At 37.1% G+C, this 22,088-nt stretch overlaps 1 protein-coding gene across 1 annotated transcript in view; it reads right to left on the bottom strand.

Annotated features, from left to right (window-relative positions):
* Positions 1 to 22,088, bottom strand: part of LOC101595518 (zinc finger protein 850-like) — a 545,204-nt gene that overhangs the window by 457,809 nt on the left and 65,307 nt on the right. Inside the window, exons 3-7 of the mRNA XM_045141246.1 lie at positions 21,910 to 22,002; positions 16,959 to 17,480; positions 16,741 to 16,874; positions 16,371 to 16,656; positions 15,951 to 16,286 (exon numbers count right to left, since the gene is read on the bottom strand). Coding sequence (XP_044997181.1) covers positions 15,951 to 16,286; positions 16,371 to 16,656; positions 16,741 to 16,874; positions 16,959 to 17,480; positions 21,910 to 22,002 — 1,371 coding nt within the window. The remainder of the gene's footprint in view (positions 1 to 15,950; positions 16,287 to 16,370; positions 16,657 to 16,740; positions 16,875 to 16,958; positions 17,481 to 21,909; positions 22,003 to 22,088) is intronic.

The following is a 22,088-nucleotide window of genomic DNA, read 5'->3' on the forward strand; positions in this document are numbered from 1 at the left end:
CCACTCATCACTTGAGGGACATCTAGGCTGGTTCCATTTCCCAGCTATTATAAATTGAGCAGCAATAAACATGGTTAAGCACGTACTTCTAAGGAAATGAGATGAGTCCTTAGGATATATGCCTAGGAGTGCTATAGCCGGGTCATATGGTAGATCAATCTTGAGCTGTTTTAGGAACCTCCACACTGTTTTCCACAATGGCTGGACCAGACTGCATTCCCACCAGCAGTGTAGAAGAGTTCCTCTTTTTCCACATCCCCACCAACATTTATGATCATTTGTTTTCATGATGGTGGCCAATCTGACAGGAGTGAGATGGAATCTCAATGTAGTTTTAATCTGCATTTCCCTGATGACTAGTGACATAGAACATTTTTTTAGATGCTTATATGCCATTCACATTTCTTCCTTGGAGAATGCTCTATTTAGCTCCATAGCCCATTTTTTGATTGGCTTGTTTTGATTCCTTATTATTTAACTTTTTGAGTTCTTTGGATATCCTAGATATTAATCCTCTATCAGATATATAGCTGGCAAAGCTTTTTTCCCATTCTGTAGGTTGCCTCTTTGCTTTTTTCACTGTGTCCTTTGCAGTGCAAAATCTTTGTAATTTCATGAGGTCCCAGTGATTAATCTGTGGTTTTATTGCCTTGAGCAATTGGGGTTGTATTCAGAAAGTCTTTGCCAAGACCAATATGTTGAAGGGTTTCCCCTACTTTTTCCTCTAGCAGTTTCAGAGTTTCAGGTCTGATGTTAAGGTCTTTAATCCATTTGGACTTAATTCTTGTGCATGGCGAGAGAGAAGAATCTATTTTCATCCTTCTGCAGATATATATCCAGTTTTCAAAACACCATTTGCTGAAGAGGCTGTCTCTTCTCCAATGAGTATTTTTGGCATTTTTATCGAGTATCAGGTGGCTATAGCTACTTGGGCTTACATCTGGGTCCTCTATTCTGTTCCACTGATCTACATGTCTGTTTTTGTGCCAGTACCATGCTGTTTTTGTTACTATGGCTCTGTAGTATAGGTTAAAGTCAGGTATGGTGATACCACCAACCTTTTTTTTGTTGCTCAGTATTATTTTAGATATTCGAGGTTTTTTGTGATTCCAAATGAATTTTTGGATTGTGTTTTCTATTTCCATGAAGAAAGCCTTTGGAATTTTGATAGAGATTGCATTAAATGTGTAGATTGCTTTAGGTAAGATTGCCATTTTCACAATATTGATTCTTCCAATCCAGGAACAAGGGATGTTTCTCCACTTTCTATTGTCATCTGCAATTTCTCGCATGAGTGTTTTAAAGTTCTCATTGTAGGGATTCTTTACTTCCTTGGTTAGGTTTATTCCAAGGTACTTTATTTTGTTTTGATGCATTACATAAATGGGTTGAAGGACAAAAATCACATGATCATCTCATTAGACGCAGAGAAAAAATTTGACAAAATCCAACATCCCTTCATGATGAAAGTCCTACAGAGACTGGGAATAGAAGGAACATATCTCAATATAATAAAAGCTATTTATGACAAACCTACAGCCAACATATTACTAAATGGGGAAAAACTGGAAGCTTTTCCACTAAAATCAGGAACAAGACAAGGGTGTTCACTGTCCCCACTTTTATTTAATGTAGTTTTGGAAGTCTTAGCCATAGCAATAAGGCAAGAGACACATACAAAAGGGATAAAAATTGGAAAGGAAGAGATCAAGTCATCATTATTTGCAGATGACATGATTCTATACATAAAGGACCCTAAAGACTCTACTAGCAAACTGTTAGAGCTGATCAAAACCTACAGCAATGTAGCAGGATACAAAATAAATACACAGAAATCAGTAGCCTTCATATATGCTAACAACAAACACACAGAGGATGAAATCAGAGAATCACTCCCATTCACAATTGCATCATGAATTCTTTCTCCCAAAATATACTAAGTAATTCATAATTTATCTTTCTTTGGACATTAATAAATGCTTTGTTTAAAAATAAGATAGAGGGCTAAGGAGATGGCTTAGCAGTTAAAGGCACATGGTTTCAAAACCTTTTGGCTTAGGTTTGATGCACCAGTACCCACATAAATCCAGAAAAGCAAAGTGGCACATGTATTTGGAGTTATTTTCAGTGGCAAGTGGCTTTGTTTTACCCAAACTCTTTCTCTCTTCATCTCAAATTTATTAATAAAATATTGATTAAACATTAAAATAAGATAAAGACCCCAAATTGTGGTTCACAAGTCTGAGAGACCTCTTGGGAGCCCTAACATCCTGCATCCATAGTTTCAACTTCTGCAGGTCTTTTATGACTGCTGGATACAGCAATGGTACTCTATCACCAAAAGTGTATTTAACCTTTCTGAGGTACCCTGTAAGGCTGAAAATATTTAATTGCCATCATGAATAAGTGACACTTATATGGGACTCCCCTTTCAATTCTGTGACACAAAACCAACTGGGCAATAATACAAATAATAACTAATAAACTTACATATCAGGAAAACTGAAGATTTACTTTTATAAAAAATAACCTTTAAGGGCTGGAGAGATGGCTTACAGGCTTACATGCCTGTGAAACTTAAGAACCCCAGTTGGATTCTCCAGGTCCCATGTAAGTCAGATGCACATGGTGGCACATGCATCTGGAGTTCACTTGCAGTGGCTAGAAGGCCTGGTGTGCCCATTCTCACCATCTCTCTCTAATAAATAAATTAATGAAAACAAAATCTTTAAAAATTCACCTTTAAGAGCTGGTTAAAAAGATCAGGTCTTGGGGAATGAATTAGAATAACATATTATGACATGTATAAAAATGTCATAATCAAGCCAATTACTTTGTAAGCTAACCTAAAAAATTAATACAAGTAATTATGAATGAAAATGGTAAGATAAAAGACAAAGAAAAGAAAAAGGAAAGAAGGAAGCAAAGGGAGGGAGAGAGAGGGAGGAAGGAAAGGAGAAAGTGAAATATGTGACCTCAAATTACAGAAACTGATATTACTCAAAACTGCCTCTCCAATGGAGTTAGGAGTGCTTTTGGCTCCCACCTTGGTGACATGTGACCCTTTATCATGTCAGTCTGATCTAGTTCTGTGTTCTTTCATCAGGATCACCTCTTATTCCTCTTCAACATTTGCATGTTCTGTACACTTGGTTCAGAATTTGGCAGTGATTTAGACAAAATAGAACAAAGTTTAAGTCACATGTTAATGACAAAATATCTGCAAAAGGCCAGCTCCACTAAGTACTCAGTGTTTCAATTACTAGCGCTAATATTTCCCTCTTTTTCACATGTATTCTAAAGAAATATGGTAATGAACTATCATCTACCTTCTTAATTTCTTTTTGTTTAATTTCTTGTTTTTATTAGTCATGCACACAGTGTAGTCATGTTGGTACCATCTTTATCCTTCTTCCTGTCCTCCCTCTCCAGAGAGACCCCTGTCGTTGGGGAATATGGGTCATGCATTGCTGGGTTAGCTATCAGTTATGGGTAAGAGGCAATGTCTCTGTGCACAATGACCCAAAATGTGCCTCTAACATTTTTTCTGCCCCTCTTCCACAAATTTCCCTGAGCCATGTTGGGTTCATTTTACGTCTACTTCAGTGATGAAGTCTTGAGAGACTCTGTGTCTCTGGATATCTGGTTTGGTAGGAATTGAGTGTTCTCTGTCACTATCTCCTTCACCCTTGTGACTTCTGAATTTTTACTGTATTTCTTCTATAGTCAAGAAAATTTCATTATTTTGAGATATTTCTATGTATAATACAATTCAAGTCTTGCCAATTTAAGTACTCTGAAGACAGAATTTGAGAATATTTTGACATGCTTCTTTTACAGTTTAAAACAAAACACTGGAAAAAGAAAAGGGAATCTAGAACAAAGACAAATGTCAAAAGAATACAAAAACAGCATAACCATAATTATCAGTTGGATTAATAAAATTGTTGAAGCATGGGTTCTGTCTGTTAAGTTCCAGTGACATTTTATGGTTCTGATTTCAAAAGAAAAGTAAACATTGGTATACTATTTTGCAGAAAGTAACTTAAGATGTGACACAATTAAATACTTAAAATATATAAATTGTATACTGTTTTGCAGGAAGTAACTTAAGATGTGACACAATTAAATACTTAAAATATATAAATTCATTCACACTTTGGTTGCAATAGTAAAGGATAAAATATCAATAGTGAGAAGACTAGCAATCATATTTGGTGCTCAGGTTTAGTGGAAGTGTGGGAAGAAATTGCAAAATCTCTGGCTTAGAAAAATTCTATCAGAGTGGTGTGGAGTGGAGGTTCTCTCTAGAAAGAGCCTTGTCTTTGATTCTTCTGCTTAAGGGATCTTAAAATAAAGAGCTACTGGAGAATCCGCATCTTTTTGTTTCTAAATTAACTAATTTATTTGCAAAAAAGAGTGGTGGAAAGAAAATGGGAATGAGAGAGGGAATTGATGTGTCTGGACAATTGCTACTGCAAACAAACTTCAGATGCACATTCCATTTTGTGAACTGGGATTTACATGGGTACTGAGGATCAAACCCACGCTGTCAGCCTAAGAAAGCAAGTGCCTTTAACTACTGATCCATCTCTTTATCCCCTAATGTTTGAATCTTAATCCAAAATTTCTGTTAAACTGGATTTTATCTGGCTGTTAATTTTGGTGCACCAGTAACTCTTATCCATTAAACTGAAAAGACTCTGTCCTCTAAAGTGACACTTGTCATTTTATCCCTTATCAGAATTCCTAGGTAAATATTTCATGTTGTCTGTTATGTTGGCATGACTTAGGAAACTTTTAAAAATTATTTCCTTATTTGAGAGAGAGGGGGGGAGGGGGAAGGAGAGGGAGAGAGAGAGAGAAAATTGGCACACCAAGGCCTCTGCCACTGTACTTGAACTCCAGATGCTTGTGTCCCCTAGTGGGCATGTGTGACCTTGTACTTCCTCCACCTTTGTGCATCTGGCTTATGTGGGATCTGGAGAGTCAAACATGAGTCCTTAGGCTTGGCAGGCAGTGCCTTAACCACTAAGCAATCTCTCCAGCACAGCAATCATTATTGTTCATGTAACATCTTACTAAATAACTCTGAGACATATTATGTCAGTTTCCAATGGATGTTCCCTGGCCAAATATAGCATAACTTAATACAAATATATGAAATGAAAGGGTTGGAAAAAATTGCTTAGTGGTTAAGATGCTTGCTCATGAAGCCTAAGAATCCATGTCCAATTCCTAGCACCCACAGAAGCCAGATGCACAATGTGGCACATGAATCTGGAGTTTGTTTGCAGTGACTAGAGGCCCTGGTTTGCTTTTTTTTTTTCTTTTTCTTTCTAATAAATAAATGAAATAAAATGCAATGAAGTATGCTTGCCTTCTAAGCATCAAGGATTATCCCTCCAACATTTATACAATCACTACAGGAGAATGGATGGTTCTGGATAGGCTGCTAAGAGACTGAAAGACACTTCCTGTGAATATAGCAGAAAAGGATCCACATGAAAGAATCTTTTTTGGGGGAAAAAAAAGAGGCAAGATAACAAACACACAACACAACCTTCTACCAAAAAATTGTGAAGAATTATCAGCTGAGGAGAGACTGTAGCAGAGAAATGAGGGGGAAGCGGGAGACTAGGAGCTTCTAGCATCCATGCATCAAGAAAGAATCAGACAAAGCCCATAGTGCCGTTGTAGTGCTTCTATAAGCCAGTACAAGAAAAATGAAAAGGAACAGAACAGAACAGTGAGGAGATCTAAGTGCCATCAATACAGTGAGAAAGAATAGCCTAGCCTAACAATCTAGAAAACAGTTAATGCCTCTTGGTTTCATTATTTTTAATAAAATTAATTTAGAGATGAAATAACACCTATATCACCTTCTAAATATGCATTACCATATCAAATACAGATTTTCAGATTTACATACCATGTTTTCTTCTCTATTCTATCCTACTAAGTAACTGAAAACTGACTATTAGAAATGACTTTCTGGATGTTTTAAACCATTTAACTCATAGTCATTTTGCTCTGTGTATTGCAGAACAAAGGTAGTAGTTGATAAAATATTTTGATTCTGTGGGAGGAATACTTCATTTAGAGCTGTGATCATTGTTTATTTTTGTTTTTTTTTGAGGTAGGATCTCACTCTGGCTCAGACTGACTGGAATTAACTATGTAGTCTCAGGTTGGCCTCGAACTCACAGTGATCCTCCTATCTCTGCCTCCCAAGTGCTTGGATTAAAGGTGTGCACCACCACACCCAGCCCTGTGATCATTGTTTTATTGAAGTAAGCAATGTGGTTTTTGTAAACTTTAAACTTTTACATAGATCTGACATGATAAAAACCCTATGCTTTTAATTTTTAAAAACAAATTGAAAAACACATTTTTATGTATGGGTGTGTGTTTGGGATGTGCCACAGTGCATATTTTGAAGTCAGAGGGGATTTCAAGGTGTCTCTGTTCCCTCTTGTTGGAGACAGTGTCTCTATCAGTGCCCAGAGTCCAGGAACCATTGAAGAAGGAATGGAAAGATGAGAGCTTAGGCATAGGAAGGAGTTCTTTGCAATGCTCTATCCCATACAAACTGTGGTATTTTCATTAATGACACCATAGAAATCAGCATCCACACTACCATCTACACATGATTTGATTAATATAAGGCAAAAGCTATTCCATCAAAATTAAAAAAAAGGGGGCTGGAGAGATGCCTTGCCTGTGAAGCCTAAGGACCCCGGTTCGAGGCTCAACTCCCCAGAACCCACGTTAGCCAGATGCACAAGGGAGCACATGTGTCTGGAGTTCGTTTGCAGTGACTGGAAGCCCTGGCACACCCATTCTCTCTCTCTCTCTTTCTATCTGCCTCTTTCTCTATCACTCTCAAATAAATAAAGTGAACAAAAAAATTTAAAAAAAAATAAAGGAAGGGCTAGTTGGAAAGGAAAAGGGTTTCAGTGGACAGTGTATGGGAGACTAAAGAGGATGTTTGATGAGGATAATGACCAAGGTATGTCGTTTATATATATCAAGGTTGTCAATAAAAAGTTTAATTAAAAATAGTTATTGTCACAAACTGATTTCAGATTATGGGTATTTGTTCTGTTTTCCTTTGTCTCATAGATTAATATTTACCTGAAATTGCCAGCTTTTCAGAATTAGAAAATATATCTGAGAAAGAAAATGAGTAATTTTGTAGTTTAGTGATTGTTGTAAGTAGTAGATTTCAATTGTTAAGTAGCCCAGGAAATTAAACAATGTGTCAACCAATGGAAACTCGTTAAGCTAAAGCTTTTACATAGGCAAACATACCATAAACAGAGGCAATAGATTACCCACATAATGAGAAAAATTTTGCCAGTGATACCACCGACAAAGGCCTAATATATGAAATCTATAAAGAAATCAAAATACTAAAACAAAAATCAAACAATCCACTGGAAAAAAATGGGGTAGGGAACAGAGTAAGGAGTTTTTGGAGAAATATAAATGGCTAACACATACTTAAGAAACTGATCAACATCCCTTACTGTGATTATTTGATTCAGGAGTTCCCCATAAATTGAGGTGTTCTGAATGCTAGGTCCCCATCTGATGGCAATTTGGGAATTAAAACCTCCTCAAGGCAGTGTGTTATTGAAGGCATGCATATGGGTGTTATAGCCAACTTCCTCTTGCAAGTGTTTGGCACAGAAAAATAAAAACGAAAGAAGAAATAAATAAATAAATAAATAAATATTGGGACCAAAGTTGCTGCCCATTTAGCTGCAATTATTTGAGAGATTACCACCACTGAAATTTTGGCTAGCTGATCTGCACTGAGAGAAAAAGAAAAATGCAGACTCATTTGAAGGGCTTGAAGGCCAAAGGACTATTCTCTTCTGCAAAGTCCCACAGATCTTGCCTTATAATACCATAGGGGTTGAACATATAGGAGGCTGCCATCTTCACCAGAATCCTGGAGTTTCTCTTTCCTGATAGTCTTGATCTTGATCACTGAGGTGACTCAAAATCACTATATTGCTGAGAAGTGACAATTGAAACATCTCTCTCACATCCTAGCAGGCTCAGAGATTTGGGTGGGGAAAAACAGGGGTGTGTGGGAACTAACATGCTTCATTTCTCTGTTTGGAATCTATCAGTGAAAAGTTTACATTATTTTCAAGGATTTGATAATTTCCAAGTTGCCTCTCAGAAAGACTGTTTAAGTTTAAATTAGTCATATTTTACAGTTTATACAGTAAAAATTACTATTTCATACAGGTCTGAGACTGTAACATCTTTAAGTTTAAGCTCTCAACATACTCTCATTTTGATGCGTCATCTACCCTTTATTTGTTTCTATTTGTAACAAGAATGTTGTCTAAACAAAAATGAGAATAGGATTAAAGAAAGGGTTTAAACATATATATTTTAAAAGCTGTTTAAAGGGCATAACTTCTCTTTTTAGTCAAAGAACATTCAATGGAAGCTTCCCTTTGATGTCTGCAATCATCTATGCCATAAATTTCTTACGTTTTTTTCAAGGCACCATTTTATAGTACAAGGTGACCTAAAATTCACTCTGTAGTTGCAGGCTGGCCTTGAACCACAATTCTATCACAGCCTCCTGAGTACTACGAATAAAGTTGTGTGCCCCCACCCATGGTTATATGCTATACATTTTGATTCAACTTTCAGTTAGATGCATGCATTCTTACCCACTGAGCAGGGGCTCTTATTCAATGGCAAAAAAAAAAAAAAAAAAAGGTAATTTCCCATCACTTATAGGCGACTATGCACTAATGGATATATCTTGCTTGGCTGGTTGATTTTTGACCTTGAATATTACACTGCTTGCAAAGAATGTAGATGGAATTTCTCCCACAGCAAATAACACAGCACCTCTTATCACTATGGTCATAATCCCACAGTGAGATGGCTTCAAATTCAGCTTCAACTTTATTTTTCAGTTTCTGGGGACAACAGCCTGGGGTATATTTTGCAGAAGGGTCATAACATTTTGTTCTGGTGGGTAACCAAGCACAGTGGCAATGGCCTGCATTGTTCTGTACATGATGCCCTTCCAGAATCAACAATATGTTTTTCTATTACTATAAAGAATATGGGGGTTGGGCTGGAGGGATGGCATAGCAGTTAAGGCATTTGCCTGCAAAGCCAAATGACCCAGGTTCAAGTCCCCAGGACCCATGTTAGCCAGATGCACAAGGGGGCACAAGTGTTTGGAGTTCATTTACAGTGGTTGTAAGCCTTGGCACACTCATTTTCTCTCTCTTTCTCTCCTCCTTCCTCTGTCAAATAAATAAATATGAAATATTAAAAAATGTTTAAAAATAATATGGGGGTAGAAAATTACAGGAAGATTAAGGAAACTGTGCAAAGACTTGAAAATGGAATGTGCCAAAATAGTGTGGGAATATGCTTACTGTGCTTGAAGAACAGCCAGGATGCAAGTGAGTCTGAGAAGGGAGCATGTAATGGATAGCCTGGAGAATGCATACTGGGAGAGGACTGTTCAGACTGAAAAGCATTGGTAAAGGGTAGAATTTACTATCATTGAATCCTGCTGAAATTAGGATTACTGCCATAGGTTTTTAAATCATTGTACATGTGGATCTGAAACATATTCATGAAATGCTATTAATGTTTTTAACATCTGCTATGGGTAGACTATTTATTTGTGTGTCATATTCAAACTGTTGTATGTCATAGCTATGTTAGCCATATTTGCTTTTCCAAATGCTTGTGTGATTTGGGAATGTGAAAACTTCTACCAATCTCTTGTTGTTTTCTTATGTATAGTTCCCTTTTAATTTACTGGGCAAGACCCAAAAAATATTTACTATCATTTGCTGGCTTTCCTTGTTACTGACCAGTCTGTGCCTTTTGATCAGCTGCCTCTTCTATTCTCTGGTCTGTACATTAAATAATCTGCTTCTTCTTTATTTTATGGACATTGGTGCCAGTCTTCATCACTCCATCAATGTGTACTAAAGGCAAATGGATCTCTAAGATAGATTGGGATGGCTGAGGAATTCAAACCTCTAGCCTGAGGAATACCCGATACTCATTCTAGTCTGAAGGTAGCGGTTGGTGGACTGCCCAGCTCATATCCTCCACAAATCGCATTCAATATTTGGATTTATTCTATCAGTACTGATGTTCTAGAAGACAATGACTCATATAATGACACTTTTGACTTCTTGTTTTCCTATTTGAATCCTTTTTTTCCTACTTCATTTGTCTTATTTTTCTAGCAAAGATTTCCAGCAGTATTAACAATAAGAACAGAGGAACTATTACCCTTGTCTTCTTCCTAATTTTAATGGAAATTATTTTAAATTTGTCCCCATTTAGAAAAATGTCAGCTAACAGTGTGCTAGATACAGTCTTCAGTATGTTAAAATATGTTATCTTTCAGTCAGCTTTATGGTAGTGGTATGAACTTCCAGAACAGGCACAGTTCATAAGAAGATCACAATTTGTTTGATTCTTGCAGATAGAGAGGAAGTTCCATAATGGAGGAAGAAGCTGGACAACTTTCACAGGTCCATGTAGAGAAAGTGAAGTAAAACTATCATCATAAGCAAACACACCTAAGAGTGTTTTCAAATTGCAAGCTTGAAGAAAACTGAATCTATTGGGGGACTTACAAACCACCACATTCTATCCCTGGTCCCCAATGAATTTATTGCCACCTATAATGTAAATTGTTTTCATTCCAACTTTAATGGTCCGTATAGCCGAATCTGAGAAGCTCTAAGATTATTTTGTACCCATGAGTCCTATAAAATCAAAACAAGTAATATCCTTTCAATATATAAAAGCACAGAGTAAATAGTTAAAACTGTTATAAGGCATAGACCAATGCAAACTCAAAAACCATCAAGGAAACAACAAACATCTGCAGTTAAAGAGTGATAAAATAACCAGTAACTGACAGTCTCTGAAGTTCCCAATTCTGCACCTCTGAATGTGCAGAACAGACAGGGAGAACTTCCACCCCGACCCACTAGTGCTCTATGGCATCCCTTGCACAGCCCTGGTGTATCTAAAACATCTTCTGGTCTCAATGTAAACCAAAGTCCATCTTCCAATGGATTCTCTTGCATCTTCATTAGAGTCATCACACACTGCCTTTATGCCATGTCTCAGAACCCAGCTCCTAGAATAATATGCACATCAGGACTTGCCTGTGTCTTTTTCATGCATCCTAAACCAAATACCAGGTGTGCTGGATACAGCATTATTCTTGATTCATGAATGAAATAAATCTTAACCTTTAAGTATAGGTTCCTTCATTTTAGATTTCTTTTCAAAAGATTTTGCATTTGTACTACTTACTATTTAGTCTTTCTGGGATGGCCTAACCTCAGACATTCTCTCCATTGTTTTACTGTACACCAGGTGAATCATCTTCCTTAAGATTGCTAATGTGTTTGTTATCAAATTTCATTGCCAGTAATTATCAATTTGTTTGAGATTTTACAACTTTAAAGTTTTCACCTTCAGATATATATATTTTTTATTTATTTATTTGAGAGCGACAGACACAGAGAGAAAGACAGATAGAGGGAGAGAGAGAGAATGGGCGCGCCAGGGCTTCCAGCCTCTGCAAACAAACTCCAGACACGTGCGCCCCCTTGTGCATCTGGCTAACGTGGGATCTGGGGAACCGAGCCTCGAACCCGGGTCCTTAGGCTTCACAGGCAAGCACTTAACCGCTAAGTCATCTCTCCAGCCCCAGATATTTTAAAGCAGTTTAAAACCTGTTTTAAAATTTTTAATTTTTAGAGAGATGGAGTGAGAAGAGTGAGAGAATTGGCAAAACCAAGCTTCAGCAACTGCAATCAAACTCCACCTAGCGGGCATGTGCAACCTTGAGTTTGCCTCACCTTTGTGAGTCTGGCTTACTTGCAATCTGGAGAGTCTAACAAGGGACCTTAGGCTTCAAAGGCCTTCAGTACTAAGCCATCTCTGCAGCCCACAGCATCATACCATTAATCATGTACATTACTCTCTTACAAATCTAACCTGGATCAAATTGTAGTCATGTGCTACAGAATGCAACCAGCCCTTGTTCCAGTACGCCAGTTCTGGCCAAATTTTCTGAAGTCTTTCCTTTCCCTTAGTTTATAATCAAAGTCTTCAAATACAATTCTCTCCACATTTTGTATATCCAGATTCCCCACAAATTAGTCCATTAACCTTGACTTACCATTCTTGAAGACATCTTCACTTGCAAGTACCAAATCCATGTCCATTATTCCAAAATAAAAGTTTCAAAACATCAAAATACACATTGATACATTCACTCAGCAACTCTTCCTCACTCGTCAGTACCAATTCTGTCAGTAAACGTTACACTGCTGAGAGGAACTTCCAAAGTAAGCACAATTTATACTAAGCTTACAGATAGAGGACAAGTTCCATAATGGGGGAAGAAGCTGGCCCCTTTCACAAGTCCTTGCAAAAAGAGAAGAAACCACCAGCACCATAAGCAAGCACATTCCAGTAATATAGGCAGAGCTCCAGCACATTGCATATATTTTTTTGGTCAGATCCACCACCAAATACACCCTAGGGCTGGACCCTAGGAATCACAAACAGTAACATCAAGTTATAAGTTTAAATAATGCACCTAAATCTATTGAGGGACATTTGTATAAACTATCACACTTTATGAATCATCCCTTCAACTCTGGAATATAGCCATCCTGCTAACATAAGTGATATTCTGGATGTTTTCCTGCATCTGTTTGCAAAGATTTTGCTTAAAATTTTTCCTTCTATGCTTAATAAATTGGTCTTAAAATGCCAGGCTTATTTGGCAGGTTAATGACCTGGTGCAATCTCAGTTACCTTTTGGGATGGTTTTGGTCTCAATTATGTTGTGTGCCCACATGGTTCCCTTTTTGCTGTGCTTTGGGCTCAGGTAGGCTGGCTGGGTCAGGGGGTCACTGCTCTGATCACCTGTTCTGGGTGCTGTATAGGTGAGCTCCTTTACCCAAGTCTCTCGTGCTTGCTTGTGCTGGCACTGGTGGTGGTGGTGGGGAGGCTGTGGATAGTGGCTAAAGTTCTCCCACTGGTCCTCATGATCCTCTCCCTTTGGAAAATCCCCTCACCTGGACTTTCCTGCAACTCAGGCTTAGTCTGGTGGCTATGGCCATGTGAACCTGGGGCCAACACTGTTGGCACTGCTTCTGCCTGCTTCCTGCTTTGGTAGTCTTTGGATATGGTGGGTCTCTCCCACTATTCTGCTGTGGTTGATAATTTATTATACACCTTCCCTTTAAGTAGAAGAGTGTATTTTGCTTTCTTCTGCCTTAGGATGCTTTGTCAAGGTTCCAATTCCACCATCTTAACTGGAAGTCAGTCTTAATACTGTTTGTTATATGTCTGTTTAAATTATTAACAAAATCCAAGTATCAGACATTTGGATGTTAGATGCATCTATACCACGTCTTTCTCTGATCTCAGAGCTCATCAATTCAGCTAGACACACAAAATAGTCAGATTTGGGATTCCTTGTGTTTCCTTTGGCTGGAATTACACACATGACAACCACAACCAGTATTTCTAGATATTTTATTTACTAATTTTTTGGAAGGGGAGAGAGAGCAAAAGTGAGTGAGCGAGTGAGAAAGAATTCTAAGGCCTCTACCTGCTGCAAAAAATCTCCAGATGCATGTGAAACTCTGCATCCAGCTTTATATAGGTACTGGGGAATTAAACATCGAACCCTGGCCTGTGCAGGCAAGTGCCTTACACACTGAAAAAATTTTCCAATCCCAGAACTGGCATTTTTACATGGGAAATGGGGATCCAAAGTCATGTGCTTATGTTTGCATGGTATGAACTTTACCCAAGTAACCATCTCCAAAGTCCTTTAAGACATTTTTGATAATCATTTTTCATATATTATTTTATATTCATTTCATCTTATATTAATTGCATACATTAGTAATTAAATTACGGCTAGGCAAATGCCTTTAATTACAGAAGTCAGAATGCAGAGGTAGGTAGATCCCAGTGAGTCAGGCAGGGGCCAGCCTGAAACTACATAGTGAATTCCAGGCCATGCTGAATTGAAGAAAAATATGAGGCTAGTAGGGAAACATGGCATTCAAACTTCCAAATTTTGCCCATGACCCACATAAACTCAATTCTATTTTATGAATACATATGTATTCAGTCTGATATACAGTTTACATAGTATTTACAAGTATAATACAACTCAAAACTCAAACATCTGAACTGAGATGTCAGAAAGTCTATTAACATTTATCCTTATTAACTCAAATTACAGTTGCTTATTTCTAAAACATAATGACTCAGAATAAATATTTCCATTGCAAAAAGGAAATACTGAAACAATATAATTGGGGAAATTAGGGAAATTTCAAATCTCGCAGCTTTACCTGGGGAACATGAGAAAATTTAATCCTTGCAGCTCTAAATGCTAGCTTTATGGGGAAATCAATCTATGAGCAGCATTCACTGGTGAAAATTCCAAGAAAGTCCAAGCAATTACACTGAAATATTTTTCTCTTCACAGTTTCATTTTTGACCTGACAGAGTTTCCCCTCAAGAACCTTAAGTCTTCCTTTAGCTTCAAATTGTCAATCTTAAAGTTTTGGGTAAGTCCCAACCCCTCTGTCCTGCCTTTGTTTTACTTCTGAATGCAATATAAGGTGAGTGACCAAAACAGAACAGTAGTATCCTTTAGTATTGTTATTATAGTCCTCTCCTATTTTAAGACAAGAACTCTCACAGTGTTCTATACATGCTCAAATATAGAAATCTCTTTATGAGTTTCAGTTGCAGCCAATGATGCTTCTATGTCTTGAAATTCAAAACTACTCAAAATTCCTCTTCCAGACAAGAATAGATGATTCCTTTTAAATTCAACAGACGTCCATTTGCCAATAACTGTACACAACACAGTGTTAAGTGGTCAACATACAAAATACTACTGTCAAGATTTTTTAAACTCCATATTTTATTCTGCTTGCAGCTTTTTCAAATATCAGCCATTAAGTTTTGGGTACATCATTATGTGGATCCTCAAATGAAAATTGTTCTATCAATTCATATACTTCCCAAAACCTACTTAAAAAAAAAAGAAAAACTATAGGTTTTCAAAAATTCATTAAGCTTTGGCTTAATGAATAAAGTGTATGTTTTTTTCATATTCATATTATCTACCGGTTTTAGCGTTCATTGTAGTAATATGGTTTCTAATATATATGAATTCTCTCATACATAGTAGCCTTTGCTCTAGAGACAAGGTAAAAAAGGTTTACACATTCATTACATTTATAAGGTCTCTGATCTGTATGAGTTTTCTGATGCACAGTGACCTGTGACTGAGAGATAAAGGTGTTTCCATATTTTCATTCCTATGGTTTCTCTAAGTGAATTTGCTAATCCAGAATTTGGTTTGACTTCCACAAGAAACCATTCTGATATTAATTAAACTGGCTTTTCACCTTTGTGAGTTCTCTTATAAATTGTGACTTATAACTTCACTAAAATGTTGTCACTTAGTACACTTATGTGGCTTGAGGAAGAAAACTTTACCACATTCATTAAATTCACATACTTTCTCACTTGTATGAATTTTCTTATGATTACTAAGATATGACATGGGAAGACAAGCTATCCCACAGTCACTACACTCATACAGTTTTGCATTTGTATGAGTATTTTTTGATGCAGAGTGAGATGTGTCTTGGAGATGAAGCTTTTACCTCATTTAATGCATTCATATTGCTTCTCACCTGTATGAATTCTTTGATGTTTCCTACGATTTGACTTTGAAATGAATGCTTTCCCACATTCATTACATTGATATGGCTTATCACCTGTGTGAGTTCTCTGATGAATAGTTAGATATGACTTGCACCTGAAGGCTTTCTCACATTCAGTACATTCATATAGCTTGCCTGTGTGAATTCTCTGATGGGTAGTGAGAGTTGACTTGGACATGAAGGCTTTTTCACATTCAGTACATTCATATGGCTTCTCACCTGTGTGAATTCTCTGGTGGGTAGTGAGAGTTGACTTGGACATGAAGGCTTTTCCACATTCAGTACATTCATATGGCTTCTCACCTGTGTGAGTTCTCTGATGCACAGTGAGCTGTGCCTTAAAGGTAAAGGCTTTCCCACAATCAGTACATTCATACAGCCTCTCACCTGTGTGAGTTCTCTTATGAATAGTGAGATACGACTTGTACCTGAAGGATTTTCCACACTCAGTACAATCATATGGCTTCTCACCTGTATGAGTTCTCTGATGCACTGTGAGTTGTGGCTTGAAGGTAAAGGTTTTCCCACAAATAGTACATTCATACAGTTTCTCACCAGTGTGAATTCTCTGATGCAAAGCAACATATGACTTGGTCAAGAAGGTTTTCCCACATTCATTACATGCATATGGCTTCTGTCCAGTGTGAGCTCTTTGATGGTATGTGAGTACTGACTTGTAGATGAAGGCTTTACCACATTCACTACATTCATATGGCTTATCACCTGTGTGAGTTCTCTGATGCACTGTGAGGTGTGACTTTAAAGGAAAGGCTTTCCCACAATCAGTACACTCATACAGCTTCTCGCCTGTGTGAATTCTCTGATGCATAGTGAGATATGACTTGGACATGAAGGCTTTCCCACATTCACTACATTTACACAGCTTCTCACCAATGTGAGTTCTCTGGTGGACAGTGAGCTGCGCCTTGGAGATGAAAGCTTTTCCACATTTTCTACATTCATAAGGCTTATCACCTGTGTGAGTTCGATGATGCAGAGTGAGATTTGACTGGGTGGTATAAGCTTTTCCACATTCATTACATTCATAAGGTTTCTCACCTGTGTGATTTCTCTGATGGATAGTGAGCTGTGCCTTGGAGATGAAAGCTTTCCCACATTTCCCACATTCATAAGGTGTATAACCTGTGTGAGTTCGATGATGCACAGTGAGATTTGACTGGGTGGTGTATGCTTTTCCACATTCATTACATTCATAAGGTTTCTCACCTGTGTGAGTTCTCTGATGAATAGTGAGATGTGACTTGAAGATGAAAGCTTTTCCACATTTTTTACATTCATATGGTTTATAACCTTTGTGAGTTCGATGATGCACAGTGAGATTTGACTGGGTGGTATAAACTTTTCCACATTCATTACATTCATAAAGTTTCTCACCTGTGTGAGTTCTCTGGTGGATAGTGAGATGTGACTTGGAGATGAAAGCTTTTCCATATTTTCTACATTCATAAGACGTATCAGCTGTGTGAGTTCGATCATGCGTAGTGAGAAGTGACTGTGTGGTGTAAACTGTCCCACATTCAAAAGGTTTCTCAAATGCGTTTGTTTGTTGACAACAAGTGGGATGTATCCTGTGATAAACAGCATTCTGGCATTGCTTAAAATCATCACTCCTTGTCCATGGCATTTCCTGCTGATTTTTTAATTCTGAGGAATACAAAGAAGCATATTACATTCCAAATAGTAAACAATAATTTGACTAACAATGGCTTCATAGTATTTGGTCAGGTATTAGATCACAATGATTATATAACAACTACTTTCAAATGACTTCTTTACTATTCTCTATGGTGGGTTACTTGACTAGAGGGATGCCTTATATAAAAAGGGTAAATTCAGGAAATGCTTTACAATATTCAGAGAACATATTAGAGACCTTTAAGTGAGACTACTTTTCACTGTTTGTTTGGGCTTCTTATTGCCTCAAAAGAACTTGCCTAGTATTTCTAAAAACAGCAATCCTCACATGGATTAGATTAATTAAAGCATTTATGTTTCCTTAGTTTTATACTTGCATTTCCCTGCCTAAGTAGTTTTAACTCATGTTGACTGGAAATTTTGAAGTGCAGATGTTTAATTAAAAAGATTAGTGTAGATTTCTTCTACAATAACACAGGATATATTTTGTTTTGTTTCTAATATCTCCACTACCATACTTCTCCATATTCAAGATAAGTGTATTTTTTTTCTTAAACACTTATATGTGCATGTGTTTGTGAATTTAGAAATGTGTGTTACCAAATGCATGATTGCTAATAAAAGTTCAAGTTGGGGAACCAGAGCTTGTCTTTAAACTTACTGAAATTGCCTCCTGCTGTAAACTACTGTGTATGCAATGATTCTGGCCTATAAGATTTGAGGGAATCTTAGTGTTCTGTTTGACTTGGAGGATCTTGACTCATCAATACGCAAAAAAACATTAACCCATTGAGTGATCTAAACAACCAATGTTGGGTATCATAATGACTGGACATAATGATTTTATATTTCTCAATTGCTGATATCTACTGAAAATAGTAGGTGAACACTGCTTTTAATCATGGTTATTTTTTTGTGAAGGAGAAAAGAAGAAAGATGGCAAAGAAAAAAAAAAGCTGCATGAGAAACAAAAACAAATCACATTGGAATATGAGAGCAACATAATAGGAATAAAAAAATAAAGATAAGGAGATTAAAGGAGGACTAGGAAAAGCATCATAATATGCAATAAAGTGAGAAAAAAAAAGCTACCAATGCAGAAAAACAGTTGAAAAATAAAGAGAAAAGAACAAGTTAGAGACATCTGGTTACAATGGCAGCATAGGAAACAAGCCAAAGCAGCCTAGGGGAGAAAAAGCCAAAGAAAACCCAGCAAAATACACACTTTTACTAAAAAGGGAGGTGTATAAGAGATTAAAACATCAGCGGAGAAGTAGGAGAGACCTAGAGCATCCAGAGCCCACAACATAACTGAGACCAAAATTATCCAAAAAGGTAACTGGGATTGCACCAGGAAAGGGCCTCACTTGGTCACAAGCTGACTTGGATCCCTCAACAGACCAGAAATCTTAACATCTTTGTTGATAGAGGATCTGCTTGTTATAATAATTACTCTTGCATAAATACTCGGTGTTATTTTTGATTGAATGTGTACAGTGTTTAGTTAAATTTTAGAATCTACCTGTATTTTATTCCACTCAGCCTACTTGAATACTCCCATAGCAGGGAAACTCAATCCCTAGGAAAACCTTTGTAGATACTCTGAGAGCCATAAGAGCCACACCTAACACCTTAAGCAACTATTCTGAAGATATATAACATCAAATCAATTGATACAGCTAAGAATACCTACCTAGCTAGAAAATCCAAGCATTAACTTAATCCAAGATGCAAAAATATATAATTATAACACAAGAAACACCAAAAATCAAGACAAAATAAATCCACCAAAAACTATTAATGCATCAGAAATGACCATAAGTGAGAACGAGATAGAGGAAATGCCTGACAAAGATTTCAAAAGAATGATTGTAAATATGTTTAAAGAAGTCAAAGAAGAAATAAAAGGAATCAAAGAGGAAATCAAAGAAGACACAAGACACCAATGTAACGAAATAAAGAAGCCAATACAAGACATAAATAAGGAAATAGAAATAATGAATAAACCAGTCAGAATTACTAGCAATGAAGAATACAGTTAATGAAATAAAAACTGTAAAAAATCTCACCAGTAGAATGGATGAAGGAGAGGACAGAATATCTAAGCTAGAAGACCAGGTGGCAGATCTAATACAGTCCAACAAAGAGAAAGACAAACTAATAGAAAAGTATGAGTGGGAATTTCAAGATATTCGGGACACTATGAGAATTCAGGGCATAGTAGAAGGAGAAGAATTCCACTACAAAGGCATAGTAGGCGTCTTCAAAAATCATAGAAGAAAGCTAACCCCAGATTGGGAAAGAGGTGCCAATGCAGATACAGGAAGCCTTTAGAACCCCAGCCAGACAAAATCTGGAAAAAAACCTCTTCTCACCATGTTATAATCAAACTACGAAACACACAATCCAATGAAGAAATATTGAAAGCAGTTAGAAAGAAAAATCAAGTTACCTACAAGGCAAACCCATCAGGATTATAGCAGATTATTCAACACAAACATTAAAAGCCAGAAGGGCTTGGAGTGATGTATTCCAAATTCTGAAAGATAACAACTGTCAACCACGGTTACTTTATCCTGAAAAGCTATCCATTCAAAGGAGAAATACGGACATTCCATGACAAAAGCAGGTTAAAGGAGTATTTGAAGACAAAACCAGCTCTACAGAAAATACTTGATAGAATCCTCCATGCTGAAGAAAAGGAAAAGCACACATATAAGGAACCTAGAAAAAACAAGCTATACTCAAATACCAGTTAACAGAAGAGAGCACAGGTAGAACCAGTAACACACACGCACATACACAGACAGACAAAAATAGAAAATATCTCCATTATGTATTAGATAGTGAAATACCACAAAAGAGGACCTTATCTCAATTCAGAGATTTAAGTACCCAAACAAGAATCAACTACATGTGGTAAGGGGAAGTATCCACCCATATTGTTGAAGTGGGCTCATAATTTTCAGAAATTAAAATTAAACATGTGATGCTTTAAGGAATGCCTAAAGTCCAAATAAAATGATCACTATAGGCTTCACATTTGTTATAATTTGAACATCAATAAGCAATATGGATGACTCATCACCATGAAGGGTGAGACCATGAAAACTTCCATCCTTGTGCTGCCTAATACAAAACTTGACCAGCAATTCTCCATTTGGCCCTGCCACCTGGGTATTTCTTCTTGTGTGCAACTCCCACAAATAAACATTTAATGTGTCTAGATGTCCTGAATTATCCATGTTTTTAGGTTCCAAAAAAATTCAAATGTTTACTTCTAGCACTTCTCAAATGTGAGTTTGTTGTTACAGACAGAGTGATAGCCATACTGATGTCAATCTCTAGAATTAACCCCTGCAAGAGACATGTTTCTAGTAACAGTACAGATACCACTGTTTTGGCACTAGAGCTCTTTCTACAGACTGGGTTTATGTTGTACCTGTGGCTGTACATCTAGAACATGAGGCGGGACTAGTTTTTACTAATTTTCTTTGCACTATCATTCAGATTTTCTTTCCTTCAAAGTCCCAAATCTTCTTTTTAAATCCCTTATACACTTCCTATATTTCACAAATCTAATATCCTTTTGTCACCGATATTCTTCTCATGTACATTGCACAAAAGGGCTTCTACCCCCTTGTGGTGGTTTGATTCAAGTGTTCCTTATAAACTTAGGTGTTCTGAATGCTAGGTGGCCAGTTGATGGAGATTTGGGAATTAACGCCTTCTGGAGGCAGTGTTACTATTGGGGGTAGGCTTATCAGTTATAGCCCATTTCCCCTTGACAGTGTTTGGCACACTCTCCTGCTGCTATTGTCCATCTGATGTTGGCTAAGATGTGACGTCAACCTTCTGCTCATGCTGTCCTTTTCCATGCCATCATGGAGCTTCCCTCTCAACCCTGTAAACCAAAATAAAACTTATTTTTTTCCCCCACAAGCTTCTCCTGGCTGGGTGATTTATAAAAGCAATGTGAACCTGACTGCAACAACCCTTATCATAGAATCTCTGATTCTCTTTTCTCAATTACTTGTAAATGTCATAGGTGATTGTAACTACAAGTATGTTAAATACTTTCATTGTGTCAGCATTGTAAGTACAAACACAATTATAGAATTATATACTTGAATAAATATTTTCGTTCAGTAAGGTGTTTCTTGTAAGCATTTTGTCACAGCAGTGAAAGTGCCTAAGGGCACTGTTACACTGAAACATACAGAAAATGATCAAGTGAGAATTTAGTACAATATCTAATACATAATATTTTCTAAGATCACCTATACAGAAAATTAAATTTTGGAATGCATAAAAAAGCATTCAATGCGGGAAACAGAATAGAGCCCTTTTCTTGTCACAACGGTTGTTCAATTCATAGTAACGACATTTGACAGTTCTCATTTCACTGACCTATGTTACACAGTATGCATTTACTTGCCTTGAAGCCTCTGAATTGAGCCTTCTACTACACTCCATGGTGCAAATCCTTGCTCCAACTTGAAGATCAAATCTGGTTTGGTCATACAGTTCCCTGTAGTTGGGAAGCAATGTTCAAATTGTGTGAGTATGTTATATCAGGTAGACTCCTATGAGATAACAGCTGTATTTCTACATATG

This window comes from Jaculus jaculus, unplaced genomic scaffold (assembly GCF_020740685.1).
Source record: "Jaculus jaculus isolate mJacJac1 unplaced genomic scaffold, mJacJac1.mat.Y.cur mat_scaffold_34_1_3701052_arrow_ctg1, whole genome shotgun sequence".
NCBI classification, from domain to species: domain Eukaryota; kingdom Metazoa; phylum Chordata; class Mammalia; order Rodentia; family Dipodidae; genus Jaculus; species Jaculus jaculus.